The sequence below is a fragment of the Cetorhinus maximus genome, chromosome 1 (genome assembly GCF_964194155.1).
Source record: "Cetorhinus maximus chromosome 1, sCetMax3.hap1.1, whole genome shotgun sequence".
NCBI lineage: Eukaryota > Metazoa > Chordata > Chondrichthyes > Lamniformes > Cetorhinidae > Cetorhinus > Cetorhinus maximus.
This window is the reverse complement of record NC_135879.1, coordinates 242945744-242969336: the sequence shown is the minus strand read 5'-3', so window position 1 is coordinate 242969336 and position 23593 is coordinate 242945744. Positions and strand designations below refer to the sequence as shown.

General features: G+C 47.8%; 1 protein-coding gene across 1 annotated transcript in view; it reads left to right on the top strand.

Annotated features, from left to right (window-relative positions):
- The window catches only part of dysf (dysferlin, limb girdle muscular dystrophy 2B (autosomal recessive)), a 322715-nt gene that overhangs the window by 209177 nt on the left and 89945 nt on the right, over nucleotides 1–23593 (top strand). The window contains exons 32-33 of the mRNA XM_078555028.1: nucleotides 11030–11211; nucleotides 22418–22558. Of these exons, the coding sequence (XP_078411154.1) occupies nucleotides 11030–11211; nucleotides 22418–22558 (323 nt within the window). The remainder of the gene's footprint in view (nucleotides 1–11029; nucleotides 11212–22417; nucleotides 22559–23593) is intronic.

Here is a 23593-nt window from a genome sequence, read left to right as displayed (position 1 = left end):
TGCACTCTTCATTGAACCAAGGTTGATCCCCTGGCTTGATGGTAATGGTAGAGTGGGGGATATGCCGGGCCATGAGGTTACAGATTGTGTTTGAGTACAATTCTGCTAGCGCTGATGGCCCACAGCGCCTCATGGATACCCGGTCTTGAGTTGCTAGATCTGTTCCAAATCTATCCCATTTAGCACGGTGATAGTGCCACACAACACGATGGACGGTATCCTCAATGTGAAGCCAGGACTTCGTCTCCACAATGACTGTGTGGTGGTCACTCCTATTGATACTGTCATGTACAGATGCATCTGTGGCGGACAGGTTGATGAGGATGAGGTCAAGTATGTTTTTCCCTCTTTTTGCTTCCCTCACCACCTGCCGCAGATCCAGTCTAGCGGCTACGTCATTTAGGACTTGGCCAGCTCAGTCTATGGTGGTGCCACTGAGCCACTCTTGGTGATGGACATTGAAGTCCCCACCCAGAGTACATTCTGCACCCTTGCCACCTCAGTACTTCCTCCAAGTGGTGTTCAGCATGGAGGTGCACTGATTCATCAGCTGAGGGAGGGCGGTACATGGTAATCAGCAAGAGGTTTCCTTGCCCATGTTTGACCTGATGCCAGAGTCAATGTTGAGGACTCCCAGGGCAACACCCTCTGTCCTGCTGGTGGGACAAGACATACCCTGATGGTATGTCCTGATGGTGATGGTGATGTCTGGGACATTATCTGTAAGGTATGATTCCGTGAGGATGACTATGTCAGGCTGTTGCTTGACTGGTCTGTCAGACAGCTCTCCCAATTTTGGCACAAGCCCCCAGATGTTAGTAAGGAGGACTTTGCAGGGTTGACAGGGCTGAGATTGCTGTTGTTGTTTCCAGTGCCTAGGTCAATGCTGGGTGGTCTGTCCAGTTTCATTCCTTAGTGGTTTGTTACAACTGAGTAGTTTGCTAGGCCATTTCAGAGGGCACTTAAGAGTCAATCACATTGCTGTGGGTCTGGAGTCAGGTGTAGGCCAGACCAGGTAAAGACAATAGATTTCCCTTCCCTAAAGGGCATTTGTGAACCAGATGTGTTTTTAATGACAATCAACAGATTTTTATCAAATTCAAATTGCACCATCTGTAGTGGGATATGAACCTGGGTCCTCAGAGCATTACCCTAGGTCTCTGGATTACTAGTCCAGTGACAAGACCACTACACCATCACCTCCCTACCAACCATAGAGGCTAACATAAAGTGGGGGAGCTAGGGTAATCAATAGCAGCATACAAAAGATATTGGGAAATCTTAAGGAATTAAACTTAACAAGCTCCCAGGATATGATAGCCTAAATCCCAGATTTCTAAAAGCGGCAGCTGCAGAGATGGTGGATGCACTGGTTATGATTTTCCAAAATTCCCCAGATTGGAAGTTAGTCAATGTAACAGTGCTATTCAAGAAAGGAGGGAAAGGAAAAACAGGGCAGTCAGACAGACATCAGTTTTTGGGAAAATGCTGGAGTCTGTCATGATTTTACAATGGTATAAAGGCATCAATCACTCACGAGGGATTGTGTAAACGCATTGTGGGTTCATTTATTTCAACTGGGTACATGGGAACAGATATACAAGCATGAAGACATTGACAGGGCTGTGTGTGCTGTGTTCTGCTCACGCCAAAGTGAAACAGAGGGTGAATCACATGACACACTTCCCTTCTGGTGACGGGTGTGCTGCTATCCCTTAAAGGCATATTACAACATCCCCCTTTCTTTTTAAAGAAACATCCCCCCCCTTGCAAAGAAGTATAACCGCTTACAATACTTGTTCATGTTTAGTTACCATTATTTAAGCATGTAGGACTGGTGAATCTATGAGTATTTAACGTGTAGGAGTAATCTGGGACATCCAGACTTGTAATGATAACCTTGTCTGAAAGTTTCTTTAATTGTTTCCAGCGATCTGTGGGATTCTCATTCTTGGTTGCACTTGGGATCAGCTTTCTGTTACCCTGGCAATAGGGATTGTGCTCTCCACTGGAGGCACCTGTTCTGAGGAGGAAGAGAAATGCAGAAGGGAGAGGAGGCCAGGTGTCCCTGTGCAGCTTCCAGGGGAGGGCCCTGTGGGGGGAGAGGTGCAGGCACAAGGGTGGGTACAGCCAGCTGGTGGAAGGACCGCAGAAGGTGCCACTATCCTGCTGCCAGGGTTTACAGGCGGCGATGCAGCTACCTCAATATGTCTGAGGTGCAGTGCCGAAAGAGGACACCCCATGCCAGTGGCTCAATTTCTATGCCTCCGGCTCTTTCCAGGGGTCTTTGGGGGATCTGTGTGGAGTCTCCCAATCAGCTGTCCACAGTTACATTAAGCTGGTGATAGAAGCTCTGTTCAGGCGGGTGTTGACCTTTATCTTTACCGTACGGACGAGGCCAGCCAGGCTGAATGAGCCAGAGACTATGCAGTGATTGCTGGGTTCCACCCGTGTCCAGGGTGCCATCGACTGCACACATGTGGCCATCAGGGCGCCAGCGGGTGAGTGCCGTTGTCAACAGGAAGGGGATTCCACTCCATGAACGTGCAGATAGTGTGTGACCACAGGATGCAGATTCTGTGCAAGGTACCCTGGCAGCTCCCATGACGTGTACATCCTGAAACACTCCCAGGTGCTGAGGCTCCAGCCCGACTGGATGGGTGGCTGCTGGGTGACAAGGGCTACCCATTGAAAAGGTGGCTCATGACACCTCTCCACCACCCAGGAACAGAGGCCGAGCAGCGGTACAACACGACCGATGGCTCCACAAGGGCGGTGATAGAGAGGACCATCGGTCTTCTCAAGATACACTTCCAATTCCTGGACTATTCAGGGGGCGCACTGCAATACCCTCCAGAGTGGGTGTCACTCTGTCACTGATAGTTGCACGCTGCGCTCTCCACAATCTGGCATTAGCTTAAGGTGCTTTAAACTTATGTTTACAGGTGCTACATCTGGGTGCTCCCGCCTCGCTGGCACCAGCATTGGAGACAGCCTGCTAACTCTGCTATCTGGTTGGCCTTGATGACCTTGGCAGTTGTCCTCTGGCCTGTGGACCCTGTGCGGGCCCCACCTGAGAGGGAGTGGCCAGTGCCATGGTTGGCATCTCCCCAGTCACCGCAGCCTCATCAGATGCCACGGTCATTGGCAGAGGGAAGGAGGAGCTGCTGCCCTCATCCGGAGCACCCTGAGAGGAGCCCGCAGAGATGACAGGCAGCTTGTGAACCAACATGAGGTTGCTCTGGACCTCCCTGCTCACCATTGATGGACGGGCACCCAGCTGGGATACTGGGTGCCCCAGCAATCTCACACACGGACACTGACCACCTCAGGTCAGTGCCTGTGTGAGGGTTTGCAGGTCCGAGCGCAACCCCTGGAGCTGCCTCTCCATGAGAGTCGCCACTCTGTCAATGGAGGAGGCAGTGCGCTCGGCCATGAGGGTCAATGCAGCGCTCATGATCTGCACGGACACCTCCATAATGGAGACCATGGCACGCAGACCCTCATGGATCTCTGCCAGATCCTCCTGCACACCCCGCTGGAAAATCCAGCATCTACTGCCCAATGGACGACTCCAGAGGCCCATCATCAACTTTTGACTGAGCATCGTCCTGGTCTCTAGCAATCCTCCGACTGCCGGCGCCCTGGGCCTCCGCCTGCACCTCAAGCGGGTGTGAAGTGCCCTCACCGCTGTGCACCGAGATACCAGGCGGCAATCTAATGCCCACCGAGGTGCTGGTATCTGCGCTGGTGTCCGCTTCAGAGAGCAGATGTGACACAGGTGCGTAGGGAGCACAATTGTCCTCCAGGGTCAGGGGTGGCCCTTCAGGGTCCGGAGTGCGAACGCCTGCTGGTGAATCGAAACGGGGCAAGAAGAACATGTCATGAGTGAGAGTCATCAGACTGTCACTGTGCATGCCCGGAACCCTGGTGAGACAACGGAGATCTGCTTCACAGTGCCCTCGTCTTTCGATTGTCAATGGGGACTCCAGGTTCGAGGCTCCCATCAATGAAGAGACTCCAGTAGAATGGTCACACAAGCCGAAATTCCCACCTCTTACCTTCGTCTGACATCCTAACCTCACTGCGGCCACTTGACCGAGGTGCATGTCGCCTCTCCAGCTCCAAGGCATCCTGTGGGGAGGTGTGGGGATCCCCCGCCAGTCCACGACCTCTCAGTACTGTTATGGGATGTCTTCTCCTGAAAGGACAGAGGAGCATTGATGAGTCCACTCTTTAGCTGCAGCGCCATTGCAGCCTGGCCAATCCCAGTTGAGGAGCACTTCGCAGGGCACATCTGAGTCGTGGCCCTTGAACTGCAAGGCACTCAGTCCAAGCAGCCAGGGCTCACCCCCTTGGCCAGCTCCGGCATCATTGCCAGCTGGCATTCAGACTCTAGCACCCCTGAGCTCCACAGCGGGATGGACAGCCCAAAACACTTCAGCACACTGGCCCATACCAACACGTACTCACCCTTCCTGAGCGCTGCAGGTCATTGAAGCCCTTTTGGCACTGCAGCCAGGTGTGCCACACCACGTCTTGGCTGCTCACCCCGGCTGCCACCTCCTCCCATGCCCTCTTGGTGAGGTCCGGGGGGGCCCCCTCCTCCCACCTCTGGGGACAAGGGTGTCTCTTCTGGCAGACGCCTCCTCCGGGAGGGCGGTGAGGCGCTCGTCGGAGTAACGCAGGGCCGGCTGTCCCGCAGGCCTCACCTCCCGGCAAGGGTTCGCCCTCCTGGGTCGCGGCCGTGTCGCTGTTGCAACTTTGACGCTGGCAGCCTCGCTGGGGCTGCCGGCGCCGCTTCTGAGTTGGCCGCCAGGTGCATTGGCCCTGGCGGGCAACAGGCGCCCCACCCCCGCCCGCCCCTTCTCAGAGACTCTCCAGCTGGGAGGGCCTTAATCGGCCTCAATCACGGGCGGCAGTCAGCTTCCCGACCACCACCACCCACCCTCATCGAGACCGCCCGATGAGGCCAAAGTTCTGCCCATGGCCTCTATTGAGTACAAGAATATGGAAGTCTTGCCACATTCGTAAGGGGCTTTCATGAGACCATACCTGGAATGTTGTGCATAACTTGGTCTCCATATTTAAGAAAGGATATACTTGCATTTGAGACAGTGCAGCCATGGTTCACTAGATTGGTTCATGGAATAAGGTCCTATGATGAGGGGAGATTTTGTGGTGTAGTGCGTAGCGACCCTGGCTCTGACCCAGAAGCTCTGGGTTCAAGTCCTACTCCAAGACTTGATGGCCAAGGAAGGCGTGTTTATAATGTGCTGAACAGGTTGAGCTTCAAACTGCAAATCCTTCCAACATAGACCAATAGGAGGCAGTAAGAGTGGAAGGCTCCTGGCCATCCATGTAATGGAAAGAAAGTCGGAGGCTCTACCATCGCTATCCATAGCTCCAGACTACAACATGAAGGAAAAGTGCACATTGTCACAGTAACTCAGACTCCCTGAGGGAACTGTGACACACCACCACCTATCATAAGGGGCTGAGTAAATAGGTCCTATACTCTTTAGAAGAATGAGACATAATCTCATTGAAACATACAGTATTCTGACAGGGCAGACACCTTTTATTTATTCATTCATGGGGCGTGGGTATCACTGGCCAGACCAGCATTTATTGCCCATCCCTAATTTCCCTTGTTCAGAGGGCATTTAAGAGTCAACCACATTGCTGTGAGTCTGGAATCACCTGTAGGCCAGACCAGGTTCCTGAAGGACATTAGTGAACCAGATGGGTTTTTACAACAATCAACAATGGTCCCATGGTCATGGTTCAAATTTTAATTTCATCATCTGCTGCTGTGGGATTCAAACCCAGGTCCCCGGAGCATTACCCTGGATCTCTGGATTACTAGGCCTGTGACAATACCACTACGCCTGAGAGGTCGTTTCCCCTGGTTGGGGAATCTAAAATGTGGGGGCACAATCTCAGGGGGCGATCATTTAGGGCTGAGATCAGGAGAAAGTGCTTCACCCACAGGGTGGTGAATCTTTGGAATTCTCTACCCCAGAGGGTTTTGGATGGTCCATCGTTGAATATATTTCAGGCTGGGATAGAGAGATTTTTGGTCTGTCAGAGAATCAAGGGATATGGGGAGGGGAGGCAGAAGATCAGCCATGATCGTATAGAATGATGGAGCAGGTTTGAGAGGCGGTATGGTTTACCACTGCTCCTATTTCTTGTATTCTTGCATAGCTCTAATTTTATTATGTTCCTTGTCTCCCACAGCAAAGAAAAGAGTTTCTCCCTATCTACATTACCATTTTGTTTAATCATCTTAATAACTAAATTAATTCACTCTAACCTTCCATGCCTGAGGTATGCAAACATGGTCTATGGAACCTGTGATCAAAAACATAAGGTTTTTTTGTATATGATCTTCACAACCATCCAGCAAATTGCAAGGTCATTTTACCTGGCGCTAGCCCACCAATCAGCAGATTTTTAATGAATTTCACAACCTGCCTTGGTGGGATTTGATCCCACAGCCTCCAGTACCAGCCAGCTGTGCAAGTGTACTTCCTCACTCAGTGTCCAGTGAGGGTTGGGGGATGCCACTGGCTAGTACTGGAGGACTGTCAGAGAAGGTGGAATGATTTGCACTGGCTCTACCCAAGCAGTAAAGGTGCAGTGCCCAGTTCACACCCACTGCCAGTTCAGCCAGGGCTTCTTTTTATCCCTTTATGTGATGTGGGTGTCACTGGCAAAGCCAGCATTTGTTGTTCATCCCTGTGAACCTGCCCTTGAACTGAGTGGTTTGCTAGGCCATTTCAGAGGGGCAGTTAAGAGTCAACCACATTGCTGTGGGTCTGGAGTCACATGTAGGTCAGATGAGGTAAGGATGGCAGATTTCATTCCCTAAAGGGGCATGGGGTTTTACAACAATCGATGGTCACCATTACTGAGACTATTTGCTGCCAGATTTATTTATTGTGTTTACATTCCACCAGTAGCTGGTAGGGTGGGATTTGAACCCATGCCCCCCCAGAGAACTAGCCTGGGCCTCAAGGATTACTCGTCCAGTGACATCACCACTATGACACCATCTCCCCCGAGGTGCCCGAGGTGAAGGTCTACTGTAATGTGGTAATCGAAACCCGTTCAGCCATCATCCCCCTGTGTTCGCGAACCTACATTGACTCCAAGTCAGCAACATCTTTTAAAATTCTCATCCTTGTCTTCAAATCCCTCCATACCCTCACTCCTCTGTAACTTCCTCCAGCCTCAACAACGCTCTGAGTTCTGGGAGTTCCTTCAATCCTGGCCTCTTGAGCACCCCCGATTTTGGTTGCTGCACCACTGGCGGTGGTGCCGAGGCCCTGATCTCTGGAACTCCATCTCCGTCGTTTGCTCCTCCTTTGAGACAATCCTTCAAACCAACCTCTTTGACCAGGCTTTTGGTCATCTGAGCTAATATCTCCTTATGTCACTCTGCATCACATTTTGCTTACTACTTGTGTAAAGTGCCTTGGGATATTTTGCTATATTAGAGGCATTACATCATATAAGTTGCTGTTGTTATAATGTGCATAGGACCCCATGCACTTTGTTAGGTACCAAAGCCCATCCCCTACGCTCCAACCATTGGTGGCTGGTATGGAGTGGCCCGACCATAGGGCTGCTCCTGGACGTAGGTCTTAGTTTTTCTTTAAACTTCTTTGGGGCTAAGAGGAGCTCTGCAAAAATCTGGGGTGGGGGGGACACAGTTTAAAAATTAGGGTTCTCCCATTTGAGACTGAGGCGAGGAGAGTTTTTTTTTCTCTCAGAGGGTCGTTAGTGTGTGGAATTCTCTTCCCAGAGAGCAGTGGAGATTGTATCATTGAATACATTCGAAGGCTGAGTTGGGCAGATTTTGATTGACAAGGGAGCCAAGACTGACTGCGGGGCAGGCAAGAAAGTGGAATTGAAGCGGCAATTCAGATCAGCCATGATCTTATTGAATGGCGGAGCAGGCTTGAAGGGCCGAATCGCTTCTCCTGCCCCTAAGCCTTGTGTTCTTAAGGAAAGACAGGCAGGGTTCTTCAGTTGGAGGGACCAGTCCAAGGTTATAAAGAGGGATTACATAAACTAAGTTTGTGTACATAAACTAAATTCCCTGGAATATAGAAGGTTAAGGGGTGATTTGTTTGAGGATATTTTTAGTAATTTGCAAAGCATCAATAAAGTGGATAGAAACCTTTGCCCAGGCACTGGTTGGGAAGTTTTGGACGAGGGAGCATAACCTTAAAATCAGAGCCAGGAGGGGAGCTGAAGAAAGACTTGCATTATAAAGTGCTTTTTATGACCATCGGATATCTCAATGCGCTTTACAACCAGTGAAGCACAGTGTAGTCACTGTTGTAATATTGGACACGCAGCAGCTAATTTGTGCATAGCAAGCTCCCAAATAATCTTTTTTTTTTGGCGTGATGTTGGTCGGTGGATAGATGTTGGCACTGAACATCGGGGATAGCTCTTCTGTTTTTCTTTGAGGTAGTGCCACGGGATCTTTTGTGTCCACTCAATCAGGCAGATGGGGCCTCAGGTTAATGTCTCATTCAGATGAAGGCTCCTTCCAGAATTGCGGCACTCTTTCACCACTGCACTCAAGTGTCAGCCTTAACTTTTGTGCTCAAGCGAGGAAACATTTCTTCACATAAAGGTTGGTTGGCGTGTGGGTTTCTCTCCCAGGGAAAGCAATGGATGCCAGAGCGATGAATAATTTTAAATCTGAGATTGATGGATTTATGCCGGACAAAGATATTATGGGATATGGAGCCAAGACAAGACTAAGATGCAGATTAGCTGTGATCTTACTGAATGGCTCAAGGAGTTGAATGCCCCTCTCCTGTTCCTATGTTCCTCCCCATCTTGGCTCCACATCAAAACAAAATAAACTTAACCTTGCTTAGGCAGTTGCCAAAGAACATGAGAGTGGGCCCAACGCTTCCGCCAAAGCATAAAACCCACCATATTTCTACCTCTCTTCACTTCCGAGGAAGAATCATATTAAACTGGAAATGTTAACTCTGTTTTTTTTCTCTCCGCGGATGCTGCCAGACCTGCTGAGTTTTTCCAGCATGTTCTGTTTTTATTTCCACTGCACTTTTACTGCCCAATCTCTGTGAGAGGGCCTACATCATGTACGAAAGGACCTAAAGCTTCTTTTAGATGGCTTTCCAGAACCCCTGAAAAAAACAGACCTGATGAATTTATGTGGGAGACCCAAACTGGGGGCCATATATATAAGACAGTCACTAAAAAAATCTTACAGGGAACTCAGGAGAAAGCTCTTTACCCAGTGAGTCATTAGGATGTCTAACTCCCTACTATAAGAGTAACTGAGATGAATAGCATGGCTGCATTTAAAAGGAATCTAGGCAAACCCGAGGGAGTGGTATTATCCAGCCAGGGACTTTTTTGTTTAAAGTAGACAAAGTTTGAAATCCCAGTTACTTACTAAAAGAATAAAGCCATGAGATTCCACAGTTTTGAACAAACAAAATAAACTTTGCTACACAAAGTCAGAAAAGTAAAACAATTTACAATATCTGTTATACTCTTAACGTTCAGAAGTAACATGAGGTCAATATGAATTAACAGGCAAAGTGTGGCTGAACACACCACAGTGCACATTAAATTACATGACCAAGACAGATCCCATGGATTTCTCAGCAACCCTCCAGGCATCAGTGACCCCTGTGAGTCACAATTTCACGTTAAAACTCTGTCTCCCTCACGAGGGATTTCAATGTTTCATTTTCAAATTCCCTCTGAATTCCCTCAAAAGCCATTCTGACTCAGACTGCCCCTGCGACTACTCACCTCCCAATGGTCAATCTCTTCTCCTGAGATTGTGTTCCATGGGATTCACAAAGCTGCATTGCCGCCCCTAATTACCGGCACACATCCAACTCTTTTGCAAACAATTAGCTTCACTAAGATGGCACTGCCCTTGGGCTTCTCCAAACTCCAGTCTCCTGGCTGGACCAAGTTACAAATGGCTCCCAGAACTTCTCCTGAACCCTATTTGCCTCCAGCATGGAACCAGAAACCTTCTGACACCTTCTCAGCTCCCCGTGACCTCTCTGAGCCCTAACTGCCTGGAGTCTTCTAACAGAAGCATCTTTTCAGTATCCAGCCTCTTCCCCTGCTGCAGAATGCTCACTCTCCCAACAAACACACAGATAAATTGAAACTAGAGAACCTTCTTAAGCTCCACCTATCACAAAGATGACATGGCCGTTTAGTGTTCACTGAATGCTTCTAAACCAGTTTAGCTCTAACTCACAAAATAAAACATCTATCTGGACTGCACTTCTTTGCAAGCAGTGTAGACATCATGTCTCCAGTTCTCCAGCTAAGTAAATCCACCTGCTGTTTTAGGATCTCACCTTTCTAGCTGTTAGCCCCTTAAGTCAACATGGCCCCAATCTCTTAAGTGTAATAGACTCCAAGCTGCTTTAGTTACAATTATCCCATTTTCTACATTTAAACTTTAACCTTCCCAGAACAAAAAATGTCCACCAAGTTATTCACACAAACCATGAACTAGATATTCATCACAGGAGAAAGGAATAGAAGGATATGCAGATAGAGTTAGAGGATGTAGAATGTGAGGTAGCTCACATGGACCAAGGCTATGGGCCACGTGCTGGTAAATGGGATTAGGTAGGTAGGTCAGGTGTTTCTCAGGTGTTGGTGCAGACTCGATGGGCCGAAGGGCCTCTTCTGCACTCTGTGATTCTGTGACCATTAACACCAGCAGGGACCAGTTGGGGTGTTTTTCTGCTGCACACCCTATGTAATTCTATATAATTGAGCAGTAAGCTGATTGCCCATGCAAATAGTGTCCCACTGTTAAATCAGTCATCTTTGCCTCAACTTGACCCCCAGAAACAGGTGTGGTGCATAGCAGTTGGAACCCCTCCTTTGTCCTGGGTGTGAAAACCAAGCCATGTTATGCTGACTCTGACTCTGCTGTGCTCTGAGTTCCTTGTGTAAACTTGACTGGCTGTTTGTCTTCTTGTTACAGACCCGTATGCGATAGTCTCATTCCTGCATCAAAGCCAAGCGACCGTCACTATCAAAGGCACCTTGAACCCCACCTGGGACCAGACACTAATCTTCTATGAAGTGGAGATTTTCAGTGATCCCAGCATCACTGCCAGTAACCCACCCAACATCGTCGTTGAACTATATGACCATGATACCTACGTGAGTCTGATTATTGGTGTCTTTATACAGCTGATGTTACATAGGAACAAAAGGAGGCCATTCAGCCCATCAAGCTTGTACACACAAGAACAGGAGATCATTCAGCTCATGAAGCCTGTTGCATAGGAACAGGAGAGCCATTCAGTCCCTCGAGTCGATACACAGGAACAGGAACTTGCATGCCACACAAGTGCCAGGCAATGACCATGTCCAACAAGGGAAAGTCTCACCATCTCCCCTTGATATTCAATGGCATTACCATTGCTAAATGCGCGACTATCAACATCCTGGGGGTTACCATTGACCAGAAATTGAACTGGACTAGCCATACAAATACTATGGCTACAAGAGCAGGTCAGAGGCTGGGAATCCTGTGGCGAGTAACTCACCTCCTGACTCCCCAAAGCCTGCCCATCATCCAACAAGGCACAAGTCAGGAGTGTAATGGAATACACCCCACTTTCCTGGATGAGTGCAGCTCCCACAACACTCAAGAAGCTGGGCACCATCCAGGACAAAGCAGCCCACTTGATTGGCACCCTATCCACCACCCTAAGCATCCATTCCTTCACTACGATGCACAGTAGCAGCAGTGTGTACCATCTACAAGATGCTCTGTAGGAACTCACTAAGCTTCCTTTGGCAGCACCTTCCAAACCCACGACTACAACCATCTAGAAGCACAAGGGCAGCAGATAGATGGGAACATCACCACCTGGAAGTTCCCCTCCAAGCCACTCACCATCCTGACTTGGAAATACATCTCTGTTCCTTCACTGTTATTGGGTCAAAATCCTGGAACTCCCTCCCTCACAGCACTGTGGGTGTACTTACACCACATGGACTGCAGCGGCTCAAGAAGGCAGCTCACCACCACCTCCTTAAGGGCAATTATGGATGGGCAATAAATGCTGGCCTAGCCAGTGACACCCACATCCTGTGAAGGAATTAAAAAAAGACCATTCAACTCCTCCGGCCTGTGATAGGAACAGGAGGAGGCCATTCAGCCCCTCAAGCTTGCTGCCACCATCCAATTCAATCATAGCTGATCTTTAGCCCATCTTTGATCCATATCTCATAACGCCCTTATCTAATAACATTATATAGAGCTTTGTTTTGAAAGCTGAATTGATCCCCTGCATCCAAAACCTTTTGGAGAAGAAACTTCCAGAATTCCACTGTCCTTTGTATGACATACTTTGGAAGGATTTTTGTTAAAAAGTGCTTCCCGATTTTAAGATGGTGTCTCCTTGCTCTGGATTCTGGAAATAGTTTCTCCCTATCACCCCTGTTGAATCCTCGCATCATTGAAAATACTTCAATCAGATCATCCCCCCACCTTCTAAATGCAAAGGAATATGATCCAATTTAATTACATTCCTTGGAGCAGCAAAGGTTGAGAGGGGACCTGATAGAGGTGTATAAGATTATGAGGAACATAGAGAGGGTGGATGGTGAATATGAAGTCACTTTTTCCATTAGTAGAGGGGTCAATGACCAGGGGCATTGATTTAAGGTAATAGGTAGAAGGTTAAGTGGGGAGTTGAGGAGAAATGTTTTCACCCAGAGGGTGGTGGGAGTCTGGAACTCACTGCCTGAAAAGGTGGTTGAGTCAGAAACTCTCGTAACATTTAAAAAGTATTTAGATATTCACTTGCATTGCCATAGCCTGGAACATGGGATGAGTGTAGTCAGATTTTTGTTGAATGGCGCAGACACAATGGGCTGAATGGCCTCCTTCTGTGCTGTAAATGTCGATGAGCCTATTAATGTAATCTGCCCTTGTAATGTCATCCTTTTTGCCCCAGTATTATCTTGCTGAATCTGCACTGCTCCCTCTCTAAGGCCAATGTATCCTTCCTGAGGTGTGGTTTCATTATCTGTACACAGTGGCCCAGATCGGTGCAGACTCGATGGGCCGAAGGGCCTCTTCTGCACTGTGATTCTGTGATCTGCAGAGTCATGCAGATTCCCTGGATCTTTAAAAATGGCGGGTGGAACACAGATGTGGAAGTCCCGCCCTCATTCCTGACAGATCCCATTTTCACCAATGGGAAGAAAGGTGGCTCACACCATCCTGACTTGGAAACATATCGCCGTTCCTTCACTGTCACTGGGTCAAAATCCTGGAGCTCCCTTCCTAATAGCACTGTGGGTGTACCTACACCACAGGGACTGCAGCGGTTCAAGAAGGCAGCTCACCACCAAGGGCAATTTGGGATGGGTAATAAATGCTGGCCCAGCCAGTGAAGCCCACATCCCGTCAATGAATAATGGAGGGGGGTCTATGAATTATTGATTTAAATGATGAATTGAGTTTTTTTGTTGGAGGGAGTTCCATACTTCTCCCCCTCTTTGCATAAAGAACTGTTTCCAAGCATCTTTCCAGTTTTATGGTTCTGGATTACCAAAATGGGTGTCAAGAATTCTTAAGTGACTTCAAGGTAGTTTAATAAGTTAGTTGAGAAGCAACAGTTTATATGTGATGCATAATCTAAGTAGGCAGAAAAGACACGTGACTCATAACAGGTGAGAATGGTTTACTGGTCCCGAATCGGAATAATGGATGGGGAAGCAAGGGGTTGCTGATCTCCATGGCTGACGGTGGGCGTCTCCTCAGGACAAACAGATGGATGAAGCTGATCTCCATGGCTGGAAGCGACAGTCTCTTGTCAGTTTGCTAACATCAGCCTTCTCCCTTTGTTCTTTGCCTTCTTGAGTTGACCGAGATATCAGGAGGTCTTTGTCTTTTCCTAGGGCGAGGCTTGGAAGTGGCAGTTTCTTCCATTTTCTTCAGTCTTCTAGAGCTAGCCAAAGTGTTAGGCTGGTACCCGCATGGATCACTTTGAAAAGATCTCCGCTGTCCAAAGTCTTCTTGAGCTGACCAACATGTTAGGCTGGACCAACAAGGCCCTCCTCAAGAAGCTCTCTTCCATCCAATGTGTAGTTTTTCCCTCCTGAGACTCTGTTTATGTAGCTTATTTCTGGGAAGCTTATGCCAATCATTTATACAGTTGCCCATGTGCAAGGGACCGATATTCAAGGTGATTTTCCATTGGAATCCCGTGGAGTTGTCTTGTGCCTCATCACTTGCTAGGTCCTTTTTGACCTTCAGATGGTTGGTTCACACAAGGCTCATGAGGTCAACTCCCAGCCCCTATCAGGATTGGCAATGTCTTGTTTCAGGGCTTGTCCCTGGCAGAAATAATGGCCTTTGCTGTCTTGTGTTTGTCAGCCCGAGAAGCTGGTACAGGAGCTTACCTTATAAGGGAAAGAGAGACAGCTATTCCTGTAATATTCAATAACTTTTCTTAGGATTCTATAAAATTATTATACAGTGATTTCTTACAATGGCCTACCTCTTGTTTGAAGGTTATGCACCCATGCCCTGGACTCCCCCCCCACCAGTGGTAAGATTACTCCCAGTGCCACGAGCTCAGAAATAGGAGAATAGTGCAGATGAATACGTGGCTTAAGAGTTGGTACAGGAGGGAGGGTTTTAGATTCCTGGATCACTGGGACCGTTTCTGGTGAAGGTGGGACCTATACAAGCGGGATGGTCTACATCTGAACCAGAGCGGGACTAACATCCTTGCGGGCAGGTTTGCTAGTGCTGTTGGGAGGAGTTTAAACTAATTCGGCAGGGGGAGGGGACACAATATTAGCAGAATAGGGACACATCATAATGCAGTAAAACAATTAAGTCAGAGGGAGTACAGCTGCATTAAGCTTCAAGGGAGTAAGGCAAGGCTGGATGGCCTCTACTTTAATGCCAGGAGTATTACAGGTAAAACGGATGAGTTAAGGGTGAGGATTGACACGTGGAATTGTGATATAGTAGCCATCACTGAGACGTGGTTGAGGGAGGGGCAGGATTGACAGCTCAACATTCTGGGATATAGAATCTTCAGGCGAGACAGGGGAGGGGGTAAAAGAGGAGGAGGCGTTGCATTATTAGTTAAGGAGTCAGTTACTGCAGTAAGGATGGATGATATCTTGGAGGGGGCATTGAATGAAGCTTTGTAGGTACAGCTTAGGAATAAAAAGGGGCAGCCACATTGTTAGATGTTTATTATAGACCCCCAGATAGTCAGTGGGAAATTGAGGAGCAAATATGTGCACAATTTGTGGAGGTGTGTAAAAACAATAACAATAGGGTAATTATATTAGGTGATTTCAACTTTCCCAACATTAATTGGAATAGACATAGTGTTAAGGGCTTGGATGGAGTGGATTTCTTGAAATGTGTACAGGAGAACTTTTTAGGTCAATATGTAGAGGGTCCAATGAGGGACAGCGCAGTGCTGGACCTAATTCTGGGGAATGAAGCCGGACAGGTGGCTGAGGTGGTGGTGGGGGAGCATTTTAGTGATAGTGATCACAACATGGTACAGTTTAAGCTTGTTATGGACAAAGAAATAGACAAGTTGCAAAAAAATGTTTTGGATTGGGGGAGAGTGGATTTTAATAAAATAAGGCAGGATCTGGCCAAGGTAGACTGGGAACAGCTACTTGTGGGGAAATCTACAGAGGAGCAGTGGGGGGTGTTCAAAAAGGAAATGGGGAGGGTACAGGCTCAACATGTTCCCTCTAGGGTGATAGGAAGGAGTAACAAGCCCAGAGAACCATGGATGACCAGAGATATTCAGGATACGATGAGAAGGAAAAGAGAGGCTTTTAGCAGGTACAAGGGGAGCAAATCAGCAGAGACATTAGTGGAGTACAGACAGTGCAGGGTGGAGCTTAAGAAAACAATTAGGAGAGCAAAGAGGGGATATGAGAAAGCTCTGGCTGGTAAAAGTAGGAAAATCCCAAGATATTCTATAAGTATATCAATGGGAAGAGGATAACCAGGGAAAGAGAAGGGTCCATTCGGGACCAGGGGGGCAATCTATGGGTGGAGCCAGAGGATATTGCTAGAGTGTTGAATGAATACTTCACGTCCGTCTTCACCCAAGAGAATGAGGATGAAGGTATCGAACTCGGGGAGAGGGACTGCGAGGTTCTTAAGAAAATTGATACAGGGAGTGACAAGGTATTGGAGGTGTTGGCAGGCTTAAAAGTGGACAAATCTCCAGGTCCAGATGATTTGTGTCCCAGACTGCTGAGGGAGGCAAGGGAGGAGATCGCAGGGGTTCTGACCCAAATTTTTAATTCCTCTCTGGCCACGGGGGTGGTGCCAGAGGACTGGAGAACAGCTAATGTGGTTCCGCTATTTAAGAAGGGTTGTAGAGATAAGCCAGGGAACTACAGGCCAGTGAGTCTCACGTCAGTGGTAGGGAAACTATTGGAGAAATTTCTGAAGGAGAGTATCTATCTCCACTTGGAGAGGCAAGGTTTGCTCAGGGATAGTCAGCATGGCTTTGTCAGAGGGAGGTCATGCCTAACAAATTTAATTGAATTTTTTGAGGAGGTGACCAAGTGTGTAGATGAGGGTAGTGTAGTTGATGTAATTTATATGGATTTCAGCAAAGCCTTTGACAAGGTCCCACATGGGAGACTTATCAAGAAGGCAAAGGCACATGGGATGCAGGGTAATTTGATAAGGTGGATTCAAAATTGGCTTAGTTGTAGTAGGCAGAGGGTGATGACAGAAGGCTGCTTCAGTGACTGGAAGCCAGTGTCCAGTGGCGTACCACAGGGATCTGTGCTGGGTCCCCTATTATTTGTCATTTATGTAAACGACATAGATGACTATGTGGGAGGTAGAATTAGTAAGTTTGCGGATGACACAAAGATTGGCCGAGTGGTTAACAGTGAGGTTGAGTGTCTTGGGCTACAGGAAGATATAGATGGGATGGTCAAATGGGCAGATAAGTGGCAGATGGAATTTAACCCTGAAAAGTGTGAGGTGATACATTTTAGAAGGAGTAATTTGACAGGGAAGTATTCAAATAACGGCATGACACTAGGAAGTTCTGAGGAACAAAGGGACTTTGGCGTGTGTGTCCATAGATCTCTGAAGGCAGAGGGGTATGTTAGTAGGGTGGTGAAAAATGCATATGGGACACTTGTCTTTATCAATCGAGGTATATATTTCAAAAGTAGGGAGATCATGTTGGAGTTGTATAGAACCTTGGTGAGGCCACAGCTGGAGTAGTGTGTGCAGTTCTGGTCACCACATTATAGGAAGGATGTGATTGCACTGGAGGGGGTGCAGAGGAGATTCACCAGGATGTTGCCTGGGATGAAACATTTAAGTTATGAAGAGAGGTTGGATAGACTTGGGTTGTTTTTGTTGGAGCAGAGAAGACTGAGGGGTGACCTGATCGAGGTGTACAAGATTATAAGGGGCATGGACAGGGTGGATAGGGAGCAGCTGTTCCCCTTAGTTGAAGGGTCAGTCATAAGGGGAGATAAGTTCAAGGTGAGGGGTAGGATGTTTCCGGGAGATGTGAGGAAAAACTTTTTTACCCAGAGGGTGGTGACGATCTGGAATGCGCTGCCTGGGAGGGTGGTTGAAGCAGGTTGTCTCACATCTTTTAAACAGTACCTGGATGAGCACTTGACACGTCCTAACATTCAAGGCTATGGGCCAAATGCTGGTAAATGGGATTAGGGAGGTAGGTCACGTGTCGGTGCAGACTCGATGGGCCGAAGGGCCTCTTCTGCACTGTGTGATGCTGTGATTCTGATTCTATCATTCTGGTCAATCTATGTTGCACACACGTCAAGGCCAAGTTATCCTCCCTAAAGTTCTGGTCAGAAACATGGAAAGAAAGTCAACCCGACCAATCCCTTTCAAAATACTTAAGACGTCAATCAAAATCACCCCTTAATATTCCAGGAATACAAGCTTAGTTTATATAATCTTCACTCATAATTTAACCCTCGGCTTCTGGTAATATTCTGGCGAATCTTTTTCCAAGGGCAGTATGTCGTCTCTGAGGTGTGGTTCCGGGAACTGTAAACCGTGCTCCAGCTGTGGTCGAACCGGGGCTTTGTACAGCTGAAGTGAAACTGTTTACTCACTTTTCACCATCCCTGTTGACTTTTCCTTGGATCCCCCTAATTTTATCATGGGCTGCTGGAATGGTGAGTGGGAAATTCCAATCAGGTCGGGAATGTGATCTATTATTTAACCGCTGACACATGCACAGTGCTGTAGCCCCGTTCCAAACTGTCTCAGTGTCGGGCTACAACCTGCGCTGTACCAACATTGTGGTCCCGTCAAAAGGAACATCGAGACACTGGCCAGCCTTTCCCTCAGGTAAACACTCTCCGGCGGGGAATTCATGAAATGCAAGAAAAAAAATATCATGGAGATTTTTGCTTCAAAAAATTCTTCCATACAGCAAGTGGTTACAGATTGGTGCCAATTCCCCAAAATGTTAAAAAAAAAACACAAAGGTTGACATTCCAGAATGTAAATTCATTGGCTGGGGTGCTATTAAAACATTTTTAACAGCTGATCCAACACAACTTCGTTGTTGCTGTTTCTAATGAACAGCTTCAAAGGTCATTTGGAACCTGTTGACCATCTGGAGTTCGAACTCTCCCTGATAAATTGGTGGTGAGAAGCGCTACCGCATGTGGAAAGAAAAGACTCTGCATTTATATAGTGCCTTTCACAGCCTCAGGATGCCCCAAAGGACATTACACCAACAAAGTACTTCCAGATGTGTCGTTACTCCCGTAATGTTGGAATCGTGTCAGCGAATTTGTGCACAGCAAGCTCCCGCAAACAGCATTGAGATAAAAGATCAGGTCATCTTTTTCCTGTTAGTGATGTTGGTTGAGGGATCCATATTGGCCCAGGACACCGGGGAGAACTTCCCTGCTCTTCGAATAGTCCCGTGGAACCTTTTCACTTCCACCTGAGAGGTCAGACAGGGTCCTCGGTTTGATGTCTCATCCGAAAGAAGGCATCTCTGGCAGTGCTGCACTCCTTCATTACTGCACTGGGAGTGTCAGGGTATGCCTGCTGATCGTGTATAAAATGGGTGCTACAGCCACCAATTTAACAGCAGGGACAGTGTCGTGGGGGTTTGGGCCCCCGTTGCTCAGGTGTCCTTCTGGAGTTCATAAGAACGAGAGGTGATCTCATTGAAAGGTACAAGATTCTGAAGGGGCTTTTCAGGCTAGACACTGAGAGGCTGTTTCCACTGGTCGGGGAATCTAAAACACTGGGGCACAATCTCAGGATAAGGGGGCTGTTCGTTTAGGATTGCGACGAGGAGAAATGACTTCGCTTAAAAGATTGTGAACCTTCGGAATTCTCCATCCAAAGGGTACATTTAAGGCTGAGATTAACAGGTTTTTTGGTGTTTGGGAAAAGGAGTTGAAGCCCAAGATCAGCCACGATTATGTTGAATGACGGGGCAGACTCGACTGACCATCTGGTCTACTCCTGCTCCAGTGTCTTGTGTTCTTATGGCCGCCTGAAATGCCCCTTCTAAATGTAAATGAGGGGTCCAGCATCTGTTCCAATTACCCCTTGCTGAAATTGGCTGGCAGTAAGTGGAACAGTAGTTAGCTCCCGTTCCCCCCACCATGTGATCGACACACTCTTCCCCACCAACACCGCCTCCCCCCCACCCCGTCTCACAACTATCTATTATCACTCTATCCACTTGTTCTGTGCCTGTATTCAGACTCTTACAACTGCAGCTCTGAATATCATCCACAAGTGGTGGTTGGCAAAGATGAGAGCGCTCAGGATTGGAGGTAACCTCGTGACATGAGTCAGCGATTGGTCGGGAGGTAGGGAGACGGAGAGCAAGGGTAAAGAGAATATTGGTTGACTGAGGGGATGGGATAAGTGCTGTTTCTCAGGGCTCTGTACTGGAGGCCTCAGCTTGTCACCAGAGTTGTCTATGACTTGGTTGAAGGAATAAAGAGTGGCACATCCAAGTTTGCAGATGACACGAGATAAGGAGGAGTAAGTGGAGGAGGAGGTTATAAAGGAACAAGGGACATTTTGGAAAATGGTGGCATGGCGGTAATGTTGCTGGACTAGTAATTCCGAGTGTCAGGCTGAGACTCTGGAACCCAGGTTCAAATCCCATTCTGTTAATTTAAATTAAATTAATTAATATATCTGGAATTAAAAGCTAGTCTCAGTAATGGTGACTGTGAAACTATCATTGATTGTTGTAAACACCCATCTGGAAGGAAATCTGCCATCCTTACCCGGTCTGGCCTACAACATTTTTATATCTGTGGCCACTGCTTTTTTTTATCATTCATGGGATGTGGGCGTTGCTGGCTGGGCCAGCATTTTTTGCCCATCCCTAAATGCCCTTGAGAAGGTGATGGTGAGCCTTTCCACCATCTACAAGGCACAAGTCAGGAGTGTGATGGAATACTCCCCACTTGCCTGGATGAGTGCAGCTCCCACAACACCCAAGAAGTTTGACACCGTCCAGGACAAAGCAGCCCACTCGATTGGCACCCCATCCACAAACATTCACTCCCTCCGCCACCAACGCACAGTAGCAGCAGTGTGTACCATCTACAAGATGCACTGCAGGAACTCACCAAGGCTCCCTCAACGGCACCTTCCAAACCCACACCCACTACCATCTAGAACAGCAAGGGCAGCAGATAGATGGGAACACCACCACCTGGAAGTTCCTCTCCAAGTCACTCACCATCCTGACTTGGAAATATATCGCCGTTCCTTCACCGTCGCTGGGTCAAAATCCTGGAATTCCCTCCCTAACAGCACTGTGGGTGTACCTACACCACATGGACTGCAGCGGTTCAAGAAGGCAGCTCACCACCACCATCTCAAGGGTAATTAGGGATGGGCAATAAATGCTGGCCCAGCCAGCGAAGCCCACATCCCGTGAAAGAACGAGAAAAAAATCCCAAGTCTGAATGTTTTCTAAAGGTGTATTTGCTGCTAAGGCAATAGCGATGTTTGGCCCAGGGTTTTGTGAGTGTTGCTGAGGCAAAGCAGACAGACTGGGGAGGTTCTATCATGATGCTAGTGTGATGGTGTTCTATTGTTGGGCAATAATGAATTGACATAGAGACAGCCCTCCTCACGGCCTGATGGGCTATACATTCCTGTTGAGCTACAGGCTGAGAAAGTGAATCCATGTTGGGGTCAGGACACTGGGAATTAGAGCTGGGATTTGGACTGGAATCATGATGAACTGACTTGCAGGGCATCCGTCCACAAATTCATGTTAAGCGCAGCATCGTAATAGCTGAGGAGGTGCCGTAGCCGCATGAATGCATCCTCTATGTGACCCAATATGCCTGCAAACATGGTCTATGTCAAAAACCACGGATTCAAATGCCGTATGAAAGTACAGTAAAGCTGTAAATGTGTGAAAAAGTGTTTATTCAATTTGTTCGCACCTTACAATGACCTGACCAGGTAAAAAGCTGGAGTTTTGCATTGAAAAACATCGGGACCCAGCTCCGGGAAAGCTCCATAATCCCTTTCTGCTTGGGCGAGCGGCAGGCATTCATCGGAGACTCTTCGGGGTAATCGGTCTCCTCGGTTGAAGAACGTACGGCATCCGCGATGGCTTTATCTGTCAGTTCTGTCCTGCAGCTTATGGCATTGTCCACGTTCACGTACGTTTCCACAGTTGTCTCTGCTGGAATTTCCAAGTTGTCCTCCAGCAGGCGCTCCATATCTCACACCCTTGTGTGGCCTAACTCTGCCCTGATTGGTTGGCCCCGGTCATAGGACGAGCTTAGATAAGCTCACCTAACGCAGAGTTATCAGTGCGGAATTCCGGCTTATGACAGGCATCCTTCTACGGGATTTGCTATTCTGCCGACGGGAATGGTTGACGGCTTCGACATGACCAGGATTTTGTGTCATCCGAGACTGACTCATTGCAATTTCACTTTAGATTGCACGTCCCCTTAAAATGTTACACCGCAATTGGAGACCATTCAGCCCACTGTGGATCCCCTATCATGGATCTCCCAATCCAGGTCTTGGTCTTCAGGAAGGAAACACTGGGGAGAGGAGGCAGGGGGAAGTGATGGGCAGAACAGTTTTAAAACCATAGAATTGTAGAACCATCATGGATGAGGCCATTCAGCCCATTCTACACCTTTGAAAGAACTATCCAATTCGTTTCACTCTCCTTGCTCTGTCCCCATAGCCCTGCATATTTTTTTTCACTTATTTATCTAAATTCCTTTCGAAAGTTACTTTCAACAGAGGAAAACAATGGCGGAGTAAACAGATTGGACGAGGGATGAATGTGTTTATTTTCCTTTGCCCTCCCCTCAGGGAGCTGATGAGTTTATGGGCCGATGTATCTGCAGACCATCCCTGGAGCCCTCCCCCAGGTTGGCCTGGTACCCAGTCAGAAGAGGAAACAGAAACGCGGGAGAACTTCTGGCCGCCTTCGAGCTCATTCAGAGGGAGAAGGTACGTGAAACGTAAAATCAAGCACTCTTACCTCAGCACACACAACAACAAGGGGTATTTAATGTGGTAAAACAGTGCAAGGCACTTTACGGAAGAGTTGTGAAGCAAACTTTGACACCAAGGCGCACACGGAGATATTTGGTCAAATGGGCAATGGCTTTGGTCGAAGAGGTAGGTTTTAAGGAGTGTTCTAAAGGTGGTAGAGAGGCGGAGAGGTGTAGGGAGGGAATCCCGGAGCTTAGTGAGAGAATTCCAGAGCTTAGCGAGGGAATTCCAAAGCCTAGCAGGGGAAATCCAGAGCTGAGTGAGGGAATTCTGGAGCTTAGCGAGAGAATTCTGTATCTTAGCGAATGAATTCCAGAGCTTAGTGGGGGAATTGCAGAGTTTAGCGAGGGAATTCTGGAGCTTAGCGAGAGAATTCCGTAGCTTAGCGAATGAATTCCAGAGCTTAGTAAGGAAATTCCAGAGCTTAGTGAGAGAATTCCAGAGCCTAGTGAGGGAATTCCAAATCCTAGCGAGGGAACTCCAGAGCTTAGTGAGGAAATTCCAGAGCTTAGTGAGGAAATTCCAGAGCTTAGTGAGGAAATTCATGAGCTTAGTGAGGAAAATTCCAGAGTTTACTGAGAGAATTCCAGAGCCTAGTGAGGGAATTCCAAATCTTAGCGAGGGAACTCCAGAGTTTAGTGAGAGAATTCCAGAGCTTAGTGAGAGAATTCCAGAGCTTAGTGAGGGAATTCCAGAGCTTAATGAGAGAATTCCGGAGCTTAGTGAGGAAGTTCCAGAGCTTAGTGAGGAAATTCCAGAGCTTAGTGAGAGAATTCCAGAGCCTAGTGAGGGAATTCCAAATCCTAGCAAGGGAACTCCAGAGCTGAGTGAGAGAATTCCACAGTTTAGTGAGAGAATTCCAGAGCTTAGTGAGGGAATTTTAGAGCTTAGTAAGGAAATTCCATAGCTTAGCGAGGGAATTCCAGAGCTTAGTGAGAGAATTCTGGAGCTTAGTGAGAGAATTCCAGAGCTTAGTGAGAGAATTCCAGA